Source organism: Rhamphochromis longiceps, linkage group LG13 (genome assembly GCF_057381845.1).
Source record: "Rhamphochromis longiceps isolate RC_006_pf linkage group LG13, R_longiceps_female_GT1.1, whole genome shotgun sequence".
NCBI lineage: Eukaryota > Metazoa > Chordata > Actinopteri > Cichliformes > Cichlidae > Rhamphochromis > Rhamphochromis longiceps.
This window is the reverse complement of record NC_140569.1, coordinates 1034216-1057458: the sequence shown is the minus strand read 5'-3', so window position 1 is coordinate 1057458 and position 23243 is coordinate 1034216. Positions and strand designations below refer to the sequence as shown.

The window sequence follows — 23243 nt, the reverse complement described above, 5'->3', positions numbered from 1 at the left end:
TAGCTTTAAAAATCAGACTTTCTGCCTAAAGTTCAGTCTGCAGGACTCGGGTTAGTACTGGCAATATTCAGTATTGTCGTACTGAAATGAACAATACTTACATCTGTATGCCATCATATATTGCTGCAAAGCAGCAATGTATATCATTGCGTGTATATCATTCAGCACGTTGCCTTCACAGATGCTTCGTTTAGCCACTAATGCAGCCGGTCCCAGCTCCCACATCTTGAAAACATTTGAGAGCCTTGTCTGCAGCTGTCACCTGCTCCTCAAGACACAATATCTGATCCTTCTCCACTCTGTTTTACAGGCTTCTCACATTGCAGTCAATACTCACTGTGTGAATATTGACTGCACACACACACACACACACACACACACACACCTCCTGCACCATTAGAGTGGTTGTTTGATGTTCCAGTGTGGCTGTCTTTGTGTCTTTAATCTGCTGCAGACACCTGATGAAAGGTTGATGAGCAGTACACACACACACACACACACACAGCCTACAACAATGACTCATCTAGTACTTCACTTCCTGTTCAGCATTGTTTGTGGGGTACAAATGATACGTCTGTATCAGAACATAAGAATGCAGTAACACCTTTTCAAAGGGCGATGACTTTGTCGTTCTTAACAGGATTAAGATTCAAACGTTGAACTTCAGAAAAGGAGTAGAAGTCCTGCACACACCTACTAGCCTGACGTATATGATGAGGACCTGTCTATGGTTTTGTATGTGCACTTTTTGCTACAGTAGCAATGACAGTGCAAAGAGCTGATAACTAGTTCAGCTTTTAAACTGACCTTTAAACACAAACACATTCATTTGTAAGTAAACAGAGTTCATGCAGAAGAGTTTAGTGCCAGTGAACATCAAGATCATGTGTTTGCCAGGATTGTGTCTCAGCTGCTGTGAGTGCACAACATTTATTATTATGTGGTTCACTAATAAACACAAGTCCATGTTTACTCTGCTGTTTAAGCTCCTGAGAGCGCGCGCGCGTGTGTGTATGTGTGTGTGTGTGTGTGTGTGTGTGTGTGTGGGGCAAGGTTTTTCTGCGCAGCGTACCATAGGCACGAGAAAAGTTGTCGTACCATAGGCACGAGGAGTGTGTGTGTGTCTCTGTGTGTGTGTGTCTCTGTGTGTGTGTGTCTCTGTGTGTGTGTGTGTGTCTCTGTGTGTGTGTGTGTGTGTGTGTCTGTGTGTGTGTGTGTGTGTGTCTCTGTGTGTGTGTGTGTGTGTCTCTCTGTGTGTGTGTGTCTGTGTGTGTGTCTGTCTCTGTGTGTGTGTGTGTCTCTGTGTGTGTGTGTGTGTCTCTGTGTGTGTGTGTGTCTCTCTGTGTGTCTCTCTGTGTGTGTGTGTCTCTCTGTGTGTCTCTCTGTGTGTGTGTGTGTCTCTCTGTGTGTGTGTCTCTGTGTGTGTGTGTGTCTCTCTGTGTGTGTGTCTCTCTGTGTGTGTGTCTCTGTGTGTGTGTGTGTCTCTCTGTGTGTGTGTCTCTGTGTGTGTGTGTCTCTCTGTGTGTGTGTCTCTCTGTGTGTGTGTCTCTCTGTGTGTGTGTCTCTCTGTGTGTGTGTGTGTGTGTCTCTGTGTGTGTGTCTGTCTGTGTGTGTGTCTGTCTGTGTGTGTGTCTGTCTCTGTGTGTCTGTGTGTGTGTCTGTCTGTGTGTGTGTGTGTGTGTGTGTCTGTCTGTGTGTGTGTGTCTCTGTGTGTCTTCTCTCTTGTCACATAACTCTGAGCAGGCGTCTGCTCGGTGGTGTCAGCTGTTGTGCGACTTGTTGGTCCTCTTGTGCTGCTGTGATGATGAATTTAAACTGATCCTTTGGCTGGTTGATGTGCAGTAAACACATGTAAGTGCTCGTAGGATCCACTGCATGTGTCCCAGCCTGAGTATAACATTCTCCAAATGACTGTCAGGTTATTCTGCACGTGCTGTCATGTGTCTCGCTCCGATGCAGGTCTTTAAATCTGGAAACCAGACAATGTAATGATATGTTTTCTCTTCTCAAAAACGCACAAAGGCTGGAGAAGAACCAAACTGTGTGCCGTGTCTAAATGCACAGCCATTAGATATTCAAAGGGCAGCTGAGGGAGCCGTCACATCTGTCACATCTGTCACACACAGGTGATGCATTCATCAACCATTTCCACGTCTCAATGAAATGGCCAGTTCTAATTCCATTTGACAACGGCTGCATGTTGCAAAAGGCTGATTAAAGACATGAGAGATTGGGCTCACAAGCTGTTTGTTACTTATCGCTTTTCCACTGAAACATTTACCTTGCAAGAAACTCAATAGACCAGTCAATACGTGCATGACACAAAGAGCCGCAGCCATATTACAGATGTGTTGATATTACTCTTTACAATGATTTTGTTCTGATCCTGGAGGTCTTTCAATAGCAAAGAAATGAGCTGTTAGTGGTCATGACTCTTAAAATTGGCAGCCGTCACTACAGGTAATTCATGTCCTAGCAGGTGTTTCTCACCATAAACACCAAATACAGAATTTGACATGTGATAAAGATGTTGTCTGAATGAATAGTTTGGTCTCCTTTTGGATCTGAAGCTTGTAAATTGATGACGTAGGAAAAAAGGATTTATCTGTTGGGACATTTTCCCTTCCTGCCATCTAATTACATAAATGTCATAGATTTGGCTTTAAGTGGTTGGCTCACTGAGGAGAAACAGCATGTTTAAAACGACACGGCCCAAATATCAGGACACGGCTGGTTTTACCTGTGCATATGTGCATCTGCAGGTTTCTGCAAAACCTGGTGACCATTAGTTTAGACCGCCGTGTAACCTATTCCACATTTCATGTTGGTATAACTGCAAACAGTCCAGAGGGTTGATGTATGGAATCGACAAAGACATGTCAGCTGCTGTGACGTAGGCTAGTCTGTTTTTCCTCTGCTGTGTAAGTGTTATTTAGAGCGATGGTAAGTATATTTATGGTTTCTACTTCTTACCAAAAATGATATTATGTAGGGTGCATTTATGCAGCAGCCCCAGATAAAACTAACATATTTATTGTGCTCTTCCTCCCCAAATCACTGTTTGTGGCTTTAAGTAGCTGTTTTCAGAGGGCCGGCAGCGAGGGACACTAAGGATTGTTCCCTTTTTTTGCTCGTGGACAGAAAGTGAGAAAATGTGCAAATGCAAAAACATGACCAGTAAATGTTACGTGGCCAGTCGGTCAGATTGGCCCTCACAGATGCAAGGAGCAAAATGACATTTGAGCAGTCGTTTGAAGCAGACCGAGGAGAGCGGTTCAGTGGCAGCACCGAGCATCAGCGCTTAAAGGAAAGGAAGGACTGAAATGCCAGTTTGATAATGAGGGAAGTGGTGTCTTAATCCTTTCTGAGCCAGAGTAGGTTTGAATTTTGTTGTCATTTATTCAACTAGCATGATGTAGCAGTCTTGATAGATCATTATTTTTCAATGCCAGGACAAAGACTGTGCTACAAAAAGAAACTGCGTGGGCGACCACACCACTGTTTCTCTCCATACAAGTGCAAATTAGGCAAAACACCTTTTTGTTTCCCCCTGTCTCCATAACAACTGCTTTGTTCTTTAAGCTTTTGAAACTGGCTTCCTATGAAAAAAACGGCAACTTGAAAATTCATATCGAGGCGCCCGGCACATGCATATCACTAAAGTTTACAGCGATCACATAAGACTGGAGAAAAATTAATATCTACCCAATTAGGGATGGGTATCGTTTAGGTTTTATCCGATACCGGTGCCAAATCGGTACTTTTGAAATGGTGCCGGTGCTCAAACGGTGCTCAAACCGGTGCTTAAAGAATGGAGAACACAAACTTTGTCCAAAAACCTCTCATGTTCAGCTGGTTTTTTGTAAAAAGATAACAATGTTAGCCTTTTCTGCAGCTATGGGGCATATATGGCATCACTCTTGGCTGGAAGCAGTGCTTAAACAATGGAAAAAAAACACAAACTTTGTCCTAAACCTCTCATGTTTAACTGTTTCCCACTTTTTCTTTGGTCATTTTAGCCTTTTTGGCCAGGGTGAAGGGAGTATCTGCCATCAAACAAGAAGACAGCCACATGTAGCTATGATGATGTTTGCTAGTTCACCTTACATGCATTAATGTAATAACGTGGTTAGCCTACTCAACGTAAATTACACACGAACAACATGAAGCTACTCACGCAGAGAAGAACGGCTGCTGCTGCATCATCATCCTCATCATTTCTGCTACACTGGCAGGGCTAGGGGCCAGGACTCTCCTCTTCGTGTTTTTGGGGATGTTGCTAACTCCGGGTCCGATAACAGGCACCACACCCGCAGTAGATGTGCTCGGTGTGAGGTCTCGCAGCAAGCTATCAAATACGGCGCATTTCTGGGCTTTTAAAAAAAACGCTATGCGTCGCCAGCTGTTTCATCAGATTGGAGGTGTTACCTCCTTTGACAGTATCACAGTATCAGCTTAAAGCACTTGTTGCTGCTGAGTTTGCATATTTTGCTGTGAAGTACAGCCAGACTTTTGACCGCTTCGCCTTGGACATTTTTAATCTGTAGCTCTGCTCTAACAGAACGTACGTACCTGGCCCCGCCTACTATCCTCGGAAACGTAAAATGATTGGCTAGAAGTGTATCACAGCTCAGGAAAAAAAAGCACCGAAATAAAGCACCGAAATGTGCGCTGCTTTTCGGTCTGGTTACTACCGTTTATGTCAGAACCGGTGCCATCATGGCACCGGACACCGGTACCCATCCCTACACCCAATACTCTGTCAACACCATATATGTGCAAAACAGCAGTTTATTTAGGTTGTGGGGTTGGTTGATACGCTGAGTGGACTCAGTCAATCATGAACGCATAAAAGAACCACCTTCAGCATAGAAGCTGAATCAGAATCAGGTGATACATTATTTTAACTCTGAATGCAGCTTTGTTTCCAATGCTGACCATGTGTGAGTTCAGTGTATTTAAGGATTGAAGATGAGACTTTATTGGGAAATGTGTGCGTTACCACAGCTCAGGCACAGCAGCAGAAGAATACAAAGACTATAACATGTGTACAGTGGTAGCTGAGGTTCTGTGCACATGCACACCCAGTATGTGTTCTGCACACAGGGTTGTGTAAATTTGCATAGCATACATATGTACATGCACACACGCACAATTTCACATACACCATTAACCTCCTAAGACCCGAACTCTTCCACAGCAGCATTTTTATTTCTCTTTGATCTTTGGGCTGATTGGGACCTGATGAATGTAAAAACAAAGAATTACCAGATTTTATTTATTTTTTAAACCCGATTTTTGCTTCTAAGAAAAATAAGAGCCACATATGAGGATCTTTGTTTAAAATTTCTATAGACCAGTAGCAGTATAATGTCCTCGTAAGTGGATATCAGGCCCTTTGGTCTAAATAACCCAAAATGTGATGTCCACATATGTGGACGCCAGGTCCTAGGAGGTTAAACGAAATAGTCTCACTAAATGTACATACATACAAATGCTTTGAAAAACAATCCAGTTTCATCTAAGCACCTCTTGGTGCATCAGCTAACCCTTTAAAAAAGTCCCCACGGGTTCATGTAAGGCCCTTATCTTAGAGAGAATATGTTCAGTCGTCCTTCGACTGTAACCTACCACTTGCCTGTGTGACTGTGTCTGAGAACACGTACTGCAGAATATGCGTCACAGTTAAAAATCCTAATAGGTACCCACGTAAACACCTGAGCAGCTATTGGCCATGCAGCCTGGTCCTCAGCCCACTCCACCTTCGTCACCATCGGGGCTGCTAATTTGATGTGGCAGGGAATTGCTGCGTACTTGCCTCGCAGCGACTTGTACCCTATAACCATACACAAAACGATCTGACATGTGGTATTAGATTAAATTACCAAGCAGTGCACTGACAAGGAAAAGGATTTGCTCAACCCCACATCTCCATCTCGCACACACCCTCCCAGACATGCTGGAGACCAAAGAGACGTTCAGCTAGGCGACAGGAGGTGCTGCCTCAGTCTAACTTAGCCATTATGTCTGCAACCGGCTGTTTCTTCTTCTAGATCCTTATAAATATCGTCCTTCACTTTAGTGTTTGCATGACTCCATTCAGGTTTTCTGTTTTATTTTGGATTGAATTTTCAGACTTCTTTGTATATTCAAAGTGGATCAGCAAATGATTTTTAGCTTTTGAGTATCCTTATGAATTTGCACAATATAAATGACACTTAATGCAGAGGTTAAATCTCAAAGAGTCTGACAGCCCAAAGCAGCAACTCCTTGTAGGAATTTCTTCAATAGTAAAGGTCTGTGGCAGTGCTGACACTTTTTTCTTCATATTTGAAATAAAAAAACAAACATTTTGATAATTCCCTTTCAAAATAAAATAGATATCTTGTTAAAGTGCATTCAACAGAATTAAAAAAGACCAATGAACCCTATCAGTGCACAAACCCACAGCAGTAACACATGAATGCAACATTTACGGCTGCACGCTCAGAGCACAGCTTTGTGCTTGTAATTAGGCATGGCTTCAGTTCATATGTTGATATCTAGGCTACAGTTACCCGGACATCATTAATGCGACAACTGACAGTTTTTTTGGGGGTTTTTGGTTTGTTTTGTTTTTGGTTGGTTGTGTTTTGGTTGGTTTTGGCAATCCAAAGGCAGCGGTGAAGCGTGTTGTCAGTCGGTGAGCAACGAGAGCTGCTTTTCATTGAGTGAAAAGTTCGATTCACATGTGCACGCTGACCCAAACACACTGAGGATGACGACGGCTGCATTCTTAACGTTAAGACGCTGGTGTGTATGGACATCAGTCCAAAACTTTACTGGTCCGTTGGTGCGAAGATCCTGTGCCATGGCTACAAGTTCGAGGATGAACTTCCCCTCGTCAGTGGAAGGACCGCTTCCTTTGCTCTGGCCGATTAGTCCCCTTCTGCTGAAGGGGTCATTCAGCTGTTTGAGTGTGTCGCTCAGAAAGCCGACACTGGCCATGAAGCTGTTGTATGCGATTCAAGTGTGTTTCTGGTTCTTTTGCCTGCTGTTGCAGAGGAAAGTTGCGATCTCCTCTTTGAGGTCACAGAAACGCTCCAGCCTTTGGACACCACCTGACATCATTGTGCAGTAGCAGGTCACGGTGCTCAGCAGACGTTTCTGAGAGCAGCATGCGGAATAAGTGGTGCTGGAGGCTCCGCCTTAACCAATCACGCTGTCCGTTTTGAGCTCTGTGCTTACTTACACAACGCCGTCTGATGGACAGTGCAGTGTAAGGTTATCAGCACCAACCACGGTGCTGCCAAACTGCTCACTTCACTGCCATGGGTGGAGCTCCATCCGTCACAAGCATACTTCATATCCAGACCTCTGTCCTCGAAAAAGCTGAAATTTTCTCAAACATTATCTCGCCAGTTGTGTGTCCCGCTAACGGCAGTAAGCCATGAAAAACACGACACAACTGTGCGTTATCAGTTGTGTCTGTGGACTCATCTACTGCTACAGACTTTACATCAGTTTTCTTCAGGTTATCTATCAGCATTTCAAACACGTCTGACGCCACAGTTTTAACCCTGTGAATATTTGAACTGTCCTTAATAGCAGACGTCACGCTCACTTATACATCGTCATCATTTATCCCCTCATCCACCATGGCCAGCATGCAGCCTTTCACTGTTTCAGAGTCTGACAAACGCTGGATCTTCTTCGCAAACACAGCGGGACGCGCTGTCTGAGCTGCACATGACCTCGCCGTGGTAGTGCACCTCTGGTTGTAGATGCAGGGAAACTCTTTTGCAGGAAGCTGTTTGTCATTGTGGTGCCTTTGTAAGTTGTGATCTTTAGAAACCATCAGCATTGATCTGTGTGTAGTAGATGGTGCACTGTGGGTTGAATATTGCTAGGCTACTAGGTGTGTTGCGTCTGCACTATGCTGTTTCTGCCAGGGCCACAGGCAGACGTTGCTCCTGGGCCACCCTTTGAATGGGTTGCTTGTAGGGGCTTTGCTTTGCATGAACCTTTGAAATGGACTGGTTCTTATATAACGCTTTCTACTGTCAAAGCGCTTTATACAACTCGTGCATCCACGCAATTGTACCCATTCACACAAGCACTTTATCTAAGGTGCTTCTATCTAACATTCACTCGCATTCACGCTCCGATGGACGCATCGGAGAGCAACATGGGGTTAGTATCTTTCCCAAGGATATTTGGCATGTAGACTGGAGGAGCGTGGGATCGAAGATGTGAGTAGGTGATCCGCTCTACCAGCTGAGCTACGGCCTTCCTATATTTGAGGATATAGTTATTCTATAGTTTGGGCTCTCTAATTTTATCCATATAACATTTAATGAGCTAAATATAAATACTTTTGTAGGGATTTGTCTAAGCATGGAAACCTACTCTCATAGCATGTCTTCATTTTACTCTTTTGTAATTTAAAACGTAGTCTTTTATAAAAATAAAAAATCCAATTTATTTGTATGGACTCTTTGTTGCAGGAGGCCTATGATATACACCATTGTGTAATAGATGTCTTATCAAAGTGAGTGTTTTATTCATAGATCAAAGTAAGACTTGTCTGGGTTTCTGTCCTGCAGGTAAAGGCGACGACTTTAAAGCAGTGAAAGCTGCCATTTGAACATATTAACCTTTCATTTGTTCTCTGTGGCAGTGTAGATAAAAGAGGCAGGATTTCTAGAATAGATGGTGAATTGCTCCATTTACATGTATCCAGCTGAGGGTTGTGATGTTCTTTGTTTGTCTTTCCTGCTCAGAGACGAGAAACCGGGAGCTACTTGTTGTCTTAGTCGATGTTAACAAGGTTAGTTTAGACACTGCTGCTCAGCCCTCAGAGCAACTACCTCTGCACAGCAATTAAACTCTGAAATTTACAGAAGATACCTTCTATCAGAAGTCAGAGGAGAAAGCATCCATATATTACTTTTTATTGAACTTTGTTCACCCCGTAATTGTCAAGAATTTTATTGAAATCAACAATTTACATGGATGGATGCTTTATACAGAGAGCTAAGGTTACTTCAGCCCATACACCAGCATCTCTGCCCTCAAGCGACAGGCTAATTGGCCCATTGATATATGTAATGCATTGCTTGTTTTTAAGTAGAATTTTTGCGACTTAAGCAAGTCTTGTGTTCTGGTCCAGTGACTGACTCGACCTGCCTGCTTCTATACTGAGCAGTGACTTACTGAGGGCGTCAATGTTTTCTCTTGAAAAGTAAAGACGACACAGAAACGATGACGGTGCGTCTGATGCAGTGACTCTGGCTTTCATTACTGCTCCTGTATGTTGTCAGGAAACTGGCCTGCAGACGATGACTGTGGTGTCTCCAGTCTGAGTTGCATTGTTAGGGTAGTACAGGGTTGTGTGGCTTGTACTCATTAAACGAATGAAGTAAATTTACCTATGTGAAGTGTTTTCTGTTGGCTGTTGTATACCTGGAGCAGAGTGTTTGACCAATGCACCCAACTCTATATTTATAGAGCTGAAGTGTAACTGTGAGGCGCGGTATGAAGAAGAAAAGAAAAAAAGCAAAGCAGAAATGAAGCATCGCCAAATATGTTTCCAAACCAAGCCAAACACTAGAACATATGATGAAGCACATCCTGCATTTGGCTTCACCTGCACAAGTGCCAAGGTAGGTCTCCCCGACAGAATTAGCTTCCCCTCCATCGGGAGCAGCGCTGGGCTCTCCAAACCACGGACCAACAGGATCCCACAGTCTTGATTTTTAGTTCACAAACACTTCTTATGACTAACTACTCCTGACATTTTGGAGGTGTTAGCTCCCCATACAGTAAAGTTACTGTGGGATACAAATAATATCAGGCTGATCCTGACAGTTTGTTGTAGGGCTGGCCGATATATCGAGTTTTTAAAAATATCGATATATTTTTATACGAGATATAAGATGTGACAATATCCTTTATATCGATATAGTCTATGTTACGTTATAATTATAGTTGTGGAACCACAAGTTTGCCTCTCTTTCGTCCACTTTTGTCTTTACGCAACGTTACTCGGCCTCGCCCCTCCTTCACTGAACACAGCTCCCCCTCCTCCCCCATCGCTTCACCTGCAGGCAGCGACAAGATGGACACGGCAAATCTCCGTTAACGAGTTACTGCGCATCGCCCCATGCGTGGGGCTGGACGGCGTCAACGTGTTAACGAGCTGACCACGCTAACGAGCTAAGCATACTAACACCATCTGCACAGCCTGGAATCCTTTCATTCTCTCAAAAGTTGACGGTGTACCTTTTGTATGAATTCTGGTTGTGCTTGATGGCCGCGAACCGATGTAATGTGGAACACAGCGCTCAGCAATCTGTCAAATGTTTTAGTACAACTTTGCTAAGCTACGGATCTGCACCGCTCGATGGATTGTCAGAGCATTACGGCTACTAGTGATGGGTCGGTTGCGAACGGAACGGCTCTTAGAGCCGGATCTTTGACGTGAACGACGCGAGCCGGCTCCTTATCGCGAGCCGTGTTTTTTTTTTTTTTTTATTTTTCTTTCTCTCGCCCTCTCTCTCCACTTTCTTCCCGCGTCACTCCGCGTGCGAGCCTTGTGCTTTACGCTGGGCAGAGGGGGGAGGGGCGGTAGTTACACTCAGTAGCACAGGAACAGAGCAGGAGGGAGAGAGAGAGAGCAGGGACAACAACGTCACATTAGAAAGGTATAGTAATCACCCACAACTATTTTCAGTTGCAGATGATAAAGGATTCAGAAAGTTTATTCATGCAGGTCCATATGACAGAGAATGTGCATCTTCTTTTTGTTTTCATATTTTAATTTATATTTAATTGTGTTGTGGTTTGCAGTGTTTTGTGTTGTTTCACTTTAAATTTGTTTAAAAGGAAAAAGCTGAAAATTTAAATAGTGAAAAGTTGAAATGTGAATAGTTGATTTTTGTATTATATGATTTATTTATTACATTTTATGTGGAGTGAATAAATAAAAGTATAATTATGGTGGCCCCTAGAGACAAAGCACGTACAAACTCCGAAGCACATAAAAACTCAAAACACGTACAAAACACAACAGAAGTGCTCCAGGATGCTAGGGGGCAGTGTTGAGCTTTTGTTACCTAGTGACTACACAAGCCAGCAAGTACCAACGACCGGATTTGGTGTGTGGTAATAACAGGAAAATGAACTTTTTTTATTTTTTATTTGACTATATATGAATGCTTGTGTATAAATACACAAATACACATATGCTTTCATGCTTTCAATTGTGTAATTTACGAGATCTAGGTAGCTCTGTTTTGGAAGTTCAGAGCTACCTACATCACTTATGCTAGAAATGTGTTTTGGAGTTTGTATGTGTTTTGTCTCTAGGGGCCACTGCATATATTTATATATAAACATGTATAAATAAAACCACTTTTTTTTTTTTTTTTTTACACATTAGTAATTCCTTTTGTGCATAATTTTATATTATTGTTAATAATAAATTAATTAAAGCAACAAAACAACCTGAAGAGCCGGTTCAGAGCCGAAAGAGCCGGTTCTCTAAAAAGAGCCGGAAATCCCATCACTAACGGCTACCGAGGAGCCTCGCGGAGTGATACGTACTGTGCTTCAACGTAATATTAGCGTATTGTGTGTGTATAAGGACCATAAATGGCACCTGTTCAGAGACGTGTTTACGAAGTGGATTTCAAACTCCAGGCTGTCAGTCACGCAGTAGAAGCTGAATTACGTAGAGTAGAAGCTTATTACGCACAGCGTCTTTGTTTACATTTTGACTGTGTAAACAAAGACTGTGTGATTTTTTTTTTTTTTTTTTTTGATTTTTTTTTTTTTTTTATTATGCACCAGGTTCATAGAGCAGTCAGGTCCCCCACATGTAGCATGTAAGTTGGGACATCGTACACTGATGGACACAGCAAAGTGCCTGGGATATTGTGTGGGAATATCTATGGCAAATATGGACTAGAGCAGGGGTGGCAACTCCAGGCCTGAAGGGCCAGTGTCCTGCAGGTTTTAGATCTCACCCTGGGTCACGACACCTAAATAAAATGAGTTCATTACCAGGCGTCTGGAGAACTTCAGGACATGTTGAGGTGATTTAGCCATTCAAATCAGCTGTGTTGGATCAAGGACACATCTAAAACCTGCAGGACCCCGGCCCTCGAGGCCTGGAGTTGGACGCCCCTGGGCTAGAGGTTCCCAAGTTTGACTTCCATGTGAACCATGTTTATAAGACCATGAATCCTTCACATTTTAAATGTGGCTGACTTTGCAGTAAACTTACTCTTATGTTCATATATTCAATTTCTCCTTCTACACTTGGTCACTGTATTTAAATACAAACTAATAGAACAGGTTTAGGAGGGTTTTGTTTTTTAAACAAATGAAACTGCAGATTTATGTCTTGAAAACGAGCTAATATTAGCACTGGGCCTTTGTGCTGCTGTATAATTGGGTGCATATGAGTGACAGTGACTGCGCGTGTGTGTGTGTGTGTGTGTGTGTGTGTGTGTGTGTGTGTGTGTGTGTGTGTGTGTGTGTGTGTGTGTGTGTGTGTGTGTGTGTATTTGCACTTGAGCAGGATGGACTTGTGTTCTCCTTCAAATCTATTGTAGGCATTGGTACAGCAGCTGTATACACACAGCTACAAGGCTGCTCCTCATCACCTACTCTCACCTTTCAGAACCTGAAGTCCCGCCCCCTCCCCGCCGTATGCCAGTGTATCATGCAGCAGATAATAAATAAAACAGTCAGCCACTGTGTTTGCAGAGTTGTTAGTTAATACCTTAGTGATATATAAATGTTGTCTAAATGAAGTGAAATTATTTTATCATTCATAGACACACATTACAACTACCATATTTTCTTATACGTAAGGCGCATTAAACAAGACAGTCAGATAAGTCTAACTTTATTAAACTCATTCTTCTTGCTTCCTCCACTTCTGTACCATTGATTCATTAATGCTGAATTCTCTCACAGCTGCTCTATTCCCATGTTGTTGCAGTATATGAATGACTAACCTCGTATTGTGGATGGATTATCTCAGTTGTTCTCCTGCTGAAGTTTGGTCCCTTTACAGCATCCTGCCATGCGATTACATTTGTCTCTAACCATCGGGAACCTTCACGTTAACTTTTATCGAGTGAAAAGAAGTTACTGTTCATCCTCCAGCTTCACTGTGTTTATGCTAACATAGCAGTGTCGCTAGCGATCACGTAGCACATCATTATATACCAGCTAGCCCAACTTCAGTAACCCTACAAACGTCACTGCTGTTTAGTTTTCTGTCTTCATTTATGTTGGAAGTGATAACAGAGCTGTACGTTTGAATTTTTTCAGAAATCTCTCAGTCAGAACATGGTATGTCATGCTTAGGTGGAAGCTAGCGAGCTAACTCCCTGCTAACTTCTAACTCTGTTAAATGTAATAAATCCTGTTTTCATGGATGCCTGGATGTTAAACTTAATTGTTACACCTGGTAAAGCAGCAACGCTGATCATTTTATTACAGATGAAAGAATTTAGACCGTTTTTAACTCTCAGTGATGCTGCAGTGTTTGTTTGACTTTGGGACCTGAAGCGACAGAGTTTAGGACCCAGATTCCTCTCCAAGGCTCCTGACTACGGTAGCCGTAATGCTCCAACAGTCCATCAAGCGGTGCGGCTTCGTAGCTCACCAAAGTCATATTAAAATATTTTTGAGCACCGTGTAGCACATAAAATCGGTTGAGGTCAGTAAGCACAACCAGAATTCTTTTTTTATTTTATTTTTTTTATTTATTTATTTATTTTTGCCTGTCCCGTTTGGTTCTTCTGCCATCAGAATTGTTGTCTAAAGGCGAAAAAAGATGCCCAACGGATTTACTTTACCAAATGGACCATCCCAGCCTTGCCGTAATGGTCTATTTGATTCACCTTTTATTGTTTATTTTATTTATTTTTTATTTTCACTTGCTAGATACGGGACAGACTTGAATGAGGAAAAGAAAAGGGAGAAAGGAAGAGGGGGGGGAAAACAGCGGAGAAGAGGGACAGGGATAAAGGGCAAAAAACAAAAACCAACTAAATAAGCAGACAAAAAAATGCATATATCGATCATCTGGATCACCTGTTGAGAAAGAAAAAATAAAACAAGCAGAAGAAAATGAGAGCAATACAATAAACAACATCACGATGATATATGGGAATATAACAGTAAATACAAAATATTAAACATTATTGTGCAGCACATAAGATCGACAGCGCACAGTGTGCTTTGAGGTAGGAGCCTTGTGTTCTGGGGGCCTCTGGATGTCTGGAGTCTTGATCTCCTCCATACCTGCTTCATGCCCTGGAGGACGGGGCTGTGGCCCCCCCACACTCCCTAGCAGATCGTTACATGAAGGAACCTTATAAAAACAAGCGCGTCCATGCTCACAGGTGTACACATGGGTGATCACACCCACAAACTACACCCTTTTTGGCTCCTACCTCAAAGCACAACCAGACCAGTTTTATAACGTTGTACAGCTGGTAATGTGTTTATTAAAACCTACTCTTCATAAGAGTGTAGAAAACCAAAAGTAAACACGCCTGTATTCATATAAACATCAGTCATTGAATCGTTTTGTAATTCTCATTAGCATGAGCATGACTCACAGTTGCACACTTAGTGCATTTTTGATCATGTGTTATGCAGTAGGTGCCTGTAGGATGTGCTGGGTTAACGTCTTCATTTTGGCCTGCAGCAACCTGTTGACTCTGCAGTGTTATAGTCTTCAACATGGCCAGATCAGATTAAATCTTGAGACACACACTCAATCTTTTTTTAATCATTTCAGAGAACATTACATTAACTTACCTTCATTTCCTGGAGACCAGATCGTGTCCACTACTTACCCTTCTCCACGATTCACTTCGCCGGGAACCTCTTTTTCTCCCCAAATGGAACTGTATTGTACCCAACATATCAGTAATACAACTACACACACAGGAAGCAAGTGGTGATGCTGTTTGTGAGGCAGACGAGAAAGGAAGCCAGTGAGCCCATTAATGAAGCACAATGAAGACTCTCACACTGAGCTGAATTATTCCCAGCCCCATGCATGACTGGAGTCCTGCTCCAGATTTTATCAATGTGCGACACAATGGTGCAGGCAAATACGCACACACTGACAGCTACACGCTAACATGTCGCTCTTTATTCTGTTTAAACACACTGTATGTTGGGTAGATCATTTAGAAACACCAGTTAGTGTAGCTGAGGGGAAGCAGAGTACTTGGAGGACACCCACCCAGGCAGGGGGCCATGCCGACTCCTGCAGTACGCTCTGCTGGTTGGTGCTGGGAAGCATCAGTGCTGACTCTGCTTCCCGCAGTTGTGTGATGAATGAAAATGGAGAGGTTTAAAATGTCAAGCTTACTTATCCCGTATAATGAGAAATTTTAAAATAAGAAACATTTGACATAAAGAGAATGGATCAGTTTTTATAAACAGTATATAATGTGATGTTTGACTTCATGTGCACCTTAACCAACTGTGCAGACTATATAGATCAGATGCTTATTCATGGACAGCACCAACTCACTCACTGCCTTCCAGCAGAACTGTAACAAATCCACAGCAGGGAGATTACAGTCGTTTGTCTCAGTCTGCTCACATCGTGTCAGCCCCCCTTTATTGTTCTCTGTAAACCAGACATGGGTCTCTTCATGTGTTTTCCACCTGCTCTTTCATCCTGGAACATCCAGTTAGGTCACAAAATATCAGCTTTTTTCTACCATCGGTTCTGTACATTACCACAATCAAGTTTCAATAAAACAACTAGGATGGAGTTGAAGTGCAGGCTTTCAGCTTTAATTTAGTGGGTTTAACAAAAAGATTGATTAAAAATGAATGAAGAAGAAAAACTCAGTGCATCATGGGAATCCCCCAGCAGCCTAAGCTTCAGAGATCCAGCCCTAACTCTATGCTGTAGCAAAAAGGAAAGTTTTAAACCTGTGGGGGCACCCACTGTGCTCAACAGTGCTCGGTTTAGGTGCCCATCAGGTCTCAAAGATGGGGTCGGATTATTCAAGACGCTGTTTGTGACCGTTTCAAACACAGTAACCTGCTAACTCGGACTCATTGGAAGGAGCTTCAAAAAACAAACTAATTCATTTTTGCAATATTTTTTATTTCTCAGACCTAATTATTTACACTTTCTTCCAAAACAGCGTATGACTACATTAAACCTCTCTCACACTGCATTACTATACAAAGTTAAACATTTGTAAACGTTTGTGACTTTTAACCACTAGTCGGTCGTAGTCTTAAATGTGCTTTTTTTCCTTCTTTCTCTCTTGCATCAGACGGAGATTATCAAGGGGACATGTGGCAGTGTGGGGATGACGTTCAGGCACGTCACTGCCAGTGAGGGCGATGCAGTGCATGTTTGCATCGAGACAGTTTTGCCCAACTCCCCAGCAGCTTTGGCAGAGCTGCAAAAGGGTGATCGTCTCATTGAAATTGGAGGTCCGAGGTGTTTGTGTTACTTTCTAACATGAAACATTCGTTTCTTTGCACTTCTAATTTGAAACTTGCATGATCTCATTCTTCTTTTCTCGTTAACAGGTGTTAAAGTGACGTCCTCGGTTCAGGTACCAAAACTGTTAAAGCAGGCCGGAGAAAAGGTGTTGGTACTTTACGAGAGACCAGTACGTCATCAGACTCCCTCTTTGGGAAACCCGGCAGCTCTGCAGGAAGGACTTGAAGAAATTGGTTTCATGTCCCAGCAAGCAGGTTATGAGGAAGAGCCAGCCCCCATCAGCACCCTTTCTGACCTGTCTGACAGCAAAGACGTAGACTCTGAGTTTGAAGAGTTGATTGTGGAATCCAAGTCTAGCGGTGGCACTGCTGGGCAAAATAGCAGTGCCACAATTATCAGTGAGACCAAGGAGGATTTCTTACTTACAGTAAACCAAAGCCCCAAAAGGACTGTAGCCAACCTGGCTTCTAAGCCTCTTGGTACTATATCACCCATCCTCAACCGCAAGTTAAACCTGGTGGGTCTCCAGTCACCACTAAAGCCCCAGCCCAAAGAATCACCAAAGCCCTCCCCACAAAAGACCAGTAGTGATCCAGGGGAAGTTCTGCAACGCCCTACTGTCCCTCCCCCACCTCCCCCTTCCCGCCCTCCAGTTCCACCACGACCGCAGATAAGGTTGACGTCGGCATCCTCCGAAACGAGCCTTTTGGAAAGTGTGGATTCTGCAGCTGCTAATGTCACCGCTGCTCCTTCCATTACTAAGACGACCAGTGCTTCAGAAAAGTCTCCAGAAAAGGTTCAGCGCGCTGGACCCGGTGAGGACAAGTCTGCCACCGAGAAGGCATGCGTCAAACAAACGGAGGCGAAACAGTCCAGCAAGGCAACGGACATGAGTGAGGAGGTACTTCCATCAACTGTGACCAGCAGCAGCAGCAAGGCCGATCAAGCAAAGGACAAAGCATCGGAGAGCTCCTCCAGTACACGGGACAGTGTAGAGGACCACTCCCTGTGGGAATCCACAGAAACCATGTTTCGTAACCAAACGGCACACTGGTCCAAGGCATCTGTGGTGTTTGAGGTAGAGAGCAACCATAAATACCTTAATGTGGCCCTGTGGTGCAAAGATCCCTTTAAACTGGGCAGTCTGATATGCCTGGGTCATGTGAGCCTCCAGTTGGAGCACATAGCTCTGGAATGTATGGCCACATCTTCAGGAGAGTACCAGAGCACCTTCAGGTTGGGGGCTCCAGAGCCCAGAGCTAACGTCAGTCGCACTGCATTACGCAGTCTCAGCACCCACAAAGGTTTCAATGAGAAGCTGTGTTATGGAGATGTTACTTTAAACTTCTGTTACTTAGCTGAGGGGGAGCTGGACTATCCAGTTGGGCTGGTGGAAAGAGAAACAGAGGGCAGTGTTCAGGAGGAGGACCTGAGGGAGAGGGAACCCGTCCCTGCAGCGCCACGCGAGGACTTGACCTACAGCGCGCTGCAGTTGCAGGAGGTCCGTCATAACTTCCAGGACACACAGTTCCAGAACCCCACCTGGTGTGAGTACTGCAAGAAAAAGGTTTGGACCAAGGCAGCCTCTCAGTGCATGGTCTGCGCCTATGTTTGCCACAAAAAGTGCCAGGAGAAGTGCCTCACTGAAAATCCTTTTTGTGTGGCCACAGCCGAACGCCGTGGAGCTGACCTCGAAGCCAAATCCACCATAAACCGCGCCACCACGGGTCTAACTCGCCACATTATCAACACCAGCTCCCGTCTGCTTAACCTTCGCCAGGTGCCCAAGGCTCGGTTTACCGAACAGGTAGCCGACGTGGTGCCGGGAGCGGTGGAGCCCTCGCCTAAACATACCCCCAACACATCTGACAATGAAAGCAGCGATACTGAAACGTACACCAGTGGTGCCAGCCCCTCAAAGCAGCCAGCTGGAAGCGGTGGGAGCAGTAAACTGGTACGTAAGGAGGGCGGGCTGGACGACAGTGTGTTCATAGCTGTGAAGGAGATAGGTCGCGACCTTTACCGGGGGCTGCCCACAGACGAGCGCTCCCAGAAGTTGGAGTTGATGCTGGACAAACTGCAACAGGAAATTGACCAGGAGCTGGAGCACAATAACACCCTTCTGCTGGAGGAGAGGGAAGCCACAGATGCACGCCGCAAGGCCCTTATCAGCACTGCCCTGGCCAAGTCAGGGGAGAGACTCCAGGCCCTCACCCTGCTCATGATTCACTACCGCGCAGGGATCGAGGACTTGGAGTCGGTGGAAAGCACTTCTCCTTCAGAGCAGCGAGGCTTTAAGGGCAAAGAAGAAGGTCTGGAGGAAGAGGCGCTCCTGGGGACAGAGGTCTACGACAGCGACATGTGCAGCCCCGTAGATGTGCCGCTGCTGGACGACATTACCGAAGAGCAGATCTGTGTGGAGGCTCTGCACTAAAATAAGACTGCATTTAAAATACGGGGATGTGGGCGTCGAGCGTCACCTGTAATTTGTTTGTTTCCTTTTTCATGTCAAAATGAAAATAGTTTCAAGGCCGTTCCTTACAAGGACCGTACGGTAAAGCCGCTATTGATCTACTGATTTCCATGCGTGAGGTTTTTAAAGGGAAGAATGAAAGTTGCACGTGAGTTATCGAACGCCAGCTACACATTGATCCCTTTGGTTTCCTGCGACCTGAGAATGTCACTGTATGCATTTAATGCAGGTTGCTGTCTTACCTTTTATTTTGGAGAACAATTATGAAACATGAAGAGCAACAAGGGTTTGTATTGTTGGCTGAAGGATCCTGCGAGCAGTCCTGATTTTTCTTTTGTAAAATGTTTGAGTTATCACAGCGATCGGTGGGGTTTCACTTCTGCACATGTGTCGTTTATATATTGTTTTCCTCAGTGTTTTGATTGGTTGGTCTGTATTCAGACAATCTGTTGTTTTTATTTTATTGTTCTTTAAATGTCCCTGGGTGCAAGATGATCCCATCGAGTTATGAATATTTCTGTAAATGTTATATTTCGTTGAGAACATTCCTCCGGTGTGCACAGCGGTTCTGTGGCACGTTGTTGGTAAGTGTGAGAGAGACATGATCTCTGAATGTGAGCCGGGAGCCTGTGTGATGTTGAAACCGCTTTAGCACCTGTGTTTTCAATCCACACCTGGTTTGATCCTGATTGTTTGCCTTTAAGTTGTTTCCAAACGAATGTCTGTTCTTTTCCACGTTGTGTCTGTACACAGCTGTTTGGCACCACCCTCCCTCCGTCCTTTAAAATGCTGAGCATTAAGTCTGTTTGACTGTGTCAAAAAACAGCTATAGCTCCCAAAGCGCCATGATCTTCATTCACTGTTTACAGCTGCTGAGAACAAGAAGACATCTGCGTGTTGGGGAAATCTGCCCGTAACCCTGAACACAGTCCTTGTGACATGTCATGTGATGCTATAGAAGGAGATGTACTGTATGAAACGCTCGAATAGAAGAAGCCTTTTGTTGTTAAATAGACTTCATGTGTAAGTTATGAGGAGCTAAAACACTGCAGTGAATGAAGTACAGGAGCAGCAGGTGTAAAGGCAAACCTCTTCACTGTTGTGACTATGAGAATGTTTCATCTTTGCTGACAGCAGTTGGTCTCTGATGTTCACCTGTGACTCGCTCTGTGTCCTTGTGGCTTCTGGTTGAACGTCACTTTGTCAGTGGAGAGCAGGTGTGAATGGGTGAAGTCAGTGAAGCTGACCTATTCAAAAGCCACGAGTGAAGATCTGCATAGACGAGCCTACAATCTGCTCTTCACACTCCAGTGTTACCGACTGAAGATCCAACAAGATCAGAAATGTCCCCGTCTGCTGTGGTTAATCTGTTGCTTATGTGCTGTGGATATTGACACACTGGTTGCTATAGCTGTCTTTTGATCTTTGTGCAATATTTGTTTTATGAAGCGCTGCTGCTGCTTTTCCTCGTCCACTGAACTCACACGCTTCTGCCCCCACTCACAGCCCTCACCGTGGAAACTCCACAGTGAGTAAAAGCTCCGCCCACTGCTTTGACCACTGCTTTGAGCAGATTGAGATGGTGTGTTTTTTGTGTGTATGTATGACGGATGTTGTTTTTTGAGAAAGCCTCGTGTGATGAAGCTTTATTGTACATACGCTAAATAAACAAAATCACATGAACTCCCATTGGTTCATCGTGTTGTTGCTTCTCTGCTTGAGCGCTAAAAAAACGCTCTTTACTACCAGTTTCATTCACACAGACGTTCAAAACGCTTTTTCTCTGTGCCCAAGTTATTTCGAACCAACACTTATTGATTAATGCGTCAGGAGAAACTCGGGGCTTATGACAGTAACATTGATGCAAGTCTTCACGTGATGACCGGCACACCATCGTTCAGCCTTTGTAGTGAACTCAGCGTCACAAAAAGCTTTATTTTACTATCAAGAAGTTCCACTTGGAAGGCCAAAACCAAAAGTTAGCTATGACACTACTAGCACGGTGTATTCAGATTGAATTTGGAAACGTAGTGGCTTAAAGCCAACACCATATTTCCCACAGAAACCAGGACCATCTATGGATGGGAAAGCTGCTCAGTTAGGCCTGTTTTCATGAGAGGTGCACCTATGACGCTACATGCAAAGACCAGTGTGAATATGTATGATGACAACGTTGTACAGTTTGACTTCTGTGCTAAAATTGCCACACAGTAGGAAAAGTGCATGTATGTATTTATGTGCATCAAAACCTCAGCCTTTACGTTGCTCTAAGTGCTCAGTTTCAGATCGATTGTTCTGCTGTTGGCTCAGCGTGAGGTCAAAGAAAGGGAACATATAAGAGGGTGTTTTAGGAAGAGCTAAGCTACATTTACCAATCGGGACCAATGGCAGTGTGAAAGGCTGTTTTAAAGCCGTTCCATTCTCAATATCACTTGTCGAACTTTCCTTTCGATTCTCATCGAGCTCTCGTTGGCTCCACATTGGGAGTGACCACCATTGCCAAAAAGCATTTGTTACTTAATTACTCCCAGGAGCACGTCATTTGTTACACTACTTGTTACATTACTTTTGCATTTCTCTGTAAAATGACCTGAAACACATTCTTACATAATTACCAGTTAACACTATAAACCTGTAGGCTGCAGGCGCACACACTAACACAAATCCCTATCCTAACGAGGACACACGTGTCTGTCTCAGTATTTAAGCATGAACACAAAGCAAAACCTGCACAGACTTTAAAGATTACAACAGTGACTGTGCTTTAGAAACGGAGACTGACTACTCAACACTGCTCTTTGTGTTGAAGTTTGGGCTGTGAATGCTGCAGCCTGCATTCACTTCAGTCTTGGCTAGCTTACCGTTAGCATGCTGTCTGTGCTGATGTCTGCAAAGAGCCAAAGTTGTGTAATACAGTTGTTCATGGCCTTTTTTGCTGTCTGAAAGAGACGTTCCTTCACAGACATACAGAATAAGACTAACCTGTGAAAACACTTGACAGCAGCTTCTTAATGTGGAAATATTCACAGTTCAAAGAGAAAGCTACTTTGAGCTGTGAATAGTACAAAGCTACGCTGAAAGAGTTCATGGAGACAGAAATAAGGTCCCCTTCTCTACGCTGCAGTAGTTTCCTCTTGAAGTTTTTTAGAAGTTGTTCTTTGAAACCCAAGAAAGTTTTTAAGTTCCAAGTGCAAGCCTTTCATTTACCGTATACGAGTGGCCTGACGCCATGTCTCAGTACCTTTGCTGTATTCTTTGGTTGCACTAGGTTAACCCCCAAAATAACCCATTAATGTCTTAAACAATTCTTTAAAACCTCTAAAAGGTTTTTCAAATGATCCTTTAAGTTTAGAATTTGAGTTTAAATGTCTTCATTTTGCCTTTAAGTCACATATTTAATTAATTCATTAAAATTTTCATTGAACTGAGTCACAAAGATAACTTGACAGTTTTAAGTGATCGACAGTAAGAAACAGTCTGATTAAACATTTGCAAATGATGCTTGAATGACTGGAAAACAGTCTAATAACAAAGTGCAACGGATTGAACATAGTGTGAAATTAGCAGCGAGGCTGTAGACTCGTTTCCAATCAAATACATCGATAACTTCTCACTTATGGGGCGATCGTGGCTCAAGAGTTGGGAGTTCGCCTTGTAATCGGAAGGTTGCCGGTTCGAGCCCCGGCTTGGACAGTCTCGGTCGTTGTGTCCTTGGGCAAGACACTTCACCCGTTGCCTACTGGTGGTGGTCAGAGGGCCCGGTGGCGCCAGTGTCAGGCAGCCTCGCCTCTGTCAGTGTGCCCCAGGGTGGCTGTGGCTACAATGTAGCTTGCCATCACCAGTGTGTGAACGTGTGTGTGAATGGGTGGATGACTGGATGTGTAAAGCGCTTTGGGGTCCTTAGGGACTAGTAAAGCGCTATATAAATACAGGCCATTTACCATTTACCATCTCTGCTATTTTTTTTAACGCATTAAGGATTTTGTTTTGCTTTACCATTGAAAATGATAATCATCACAGCAGAGACAGCACCGCTGCTAGTGTCATTGAATGATGATCTTTGATAGCGTGTCCCCAGCTCCTCATTGAAGGCTGTGTAGTGTACCATTTAAGGCCATAGCCCCGCCCCCTTCAGAAATTGTGAAACTAATTTGTAAAATAGTTGCACACAGAAATGTAATATTACATAGAAAGCTCTGGTTCACCTACACTGCTGCAAGAACAAGTGTTTCAGGCTTCAGTGAAGAGGGAAAGGAGGTATCGTGTGAGCATCTGCAA

General features: G+C 43.8%; 1 protein-coding gene across 1 annotated transcript in view; it reads left to right on the top strand.

The window, feature by feature from the left end:
• pdzd8 (PDZ domain containing 8) overlaps window positions 1-19465 on the top strand; it is a 41095-nt gene extending 21630 nt beyond the window's left edge. The window contains exons 4-5 of the mRNA XM_085427299.1: window positions 16317-16479; window positions 16579-19465. Coding sequence (XP_085283425.1) covers window positions 16317-16479; window positions 16579-18926 — 2511 coding nt within the window. The 3' untranslated portion in view covers window positions 18927-19465. The remainder of the gene's footprint in view (window positions 1-16316; window positions 16480-16578) is intronic.
• Window positions 19466-23243: the final 3778 nt, after the last annotated feature.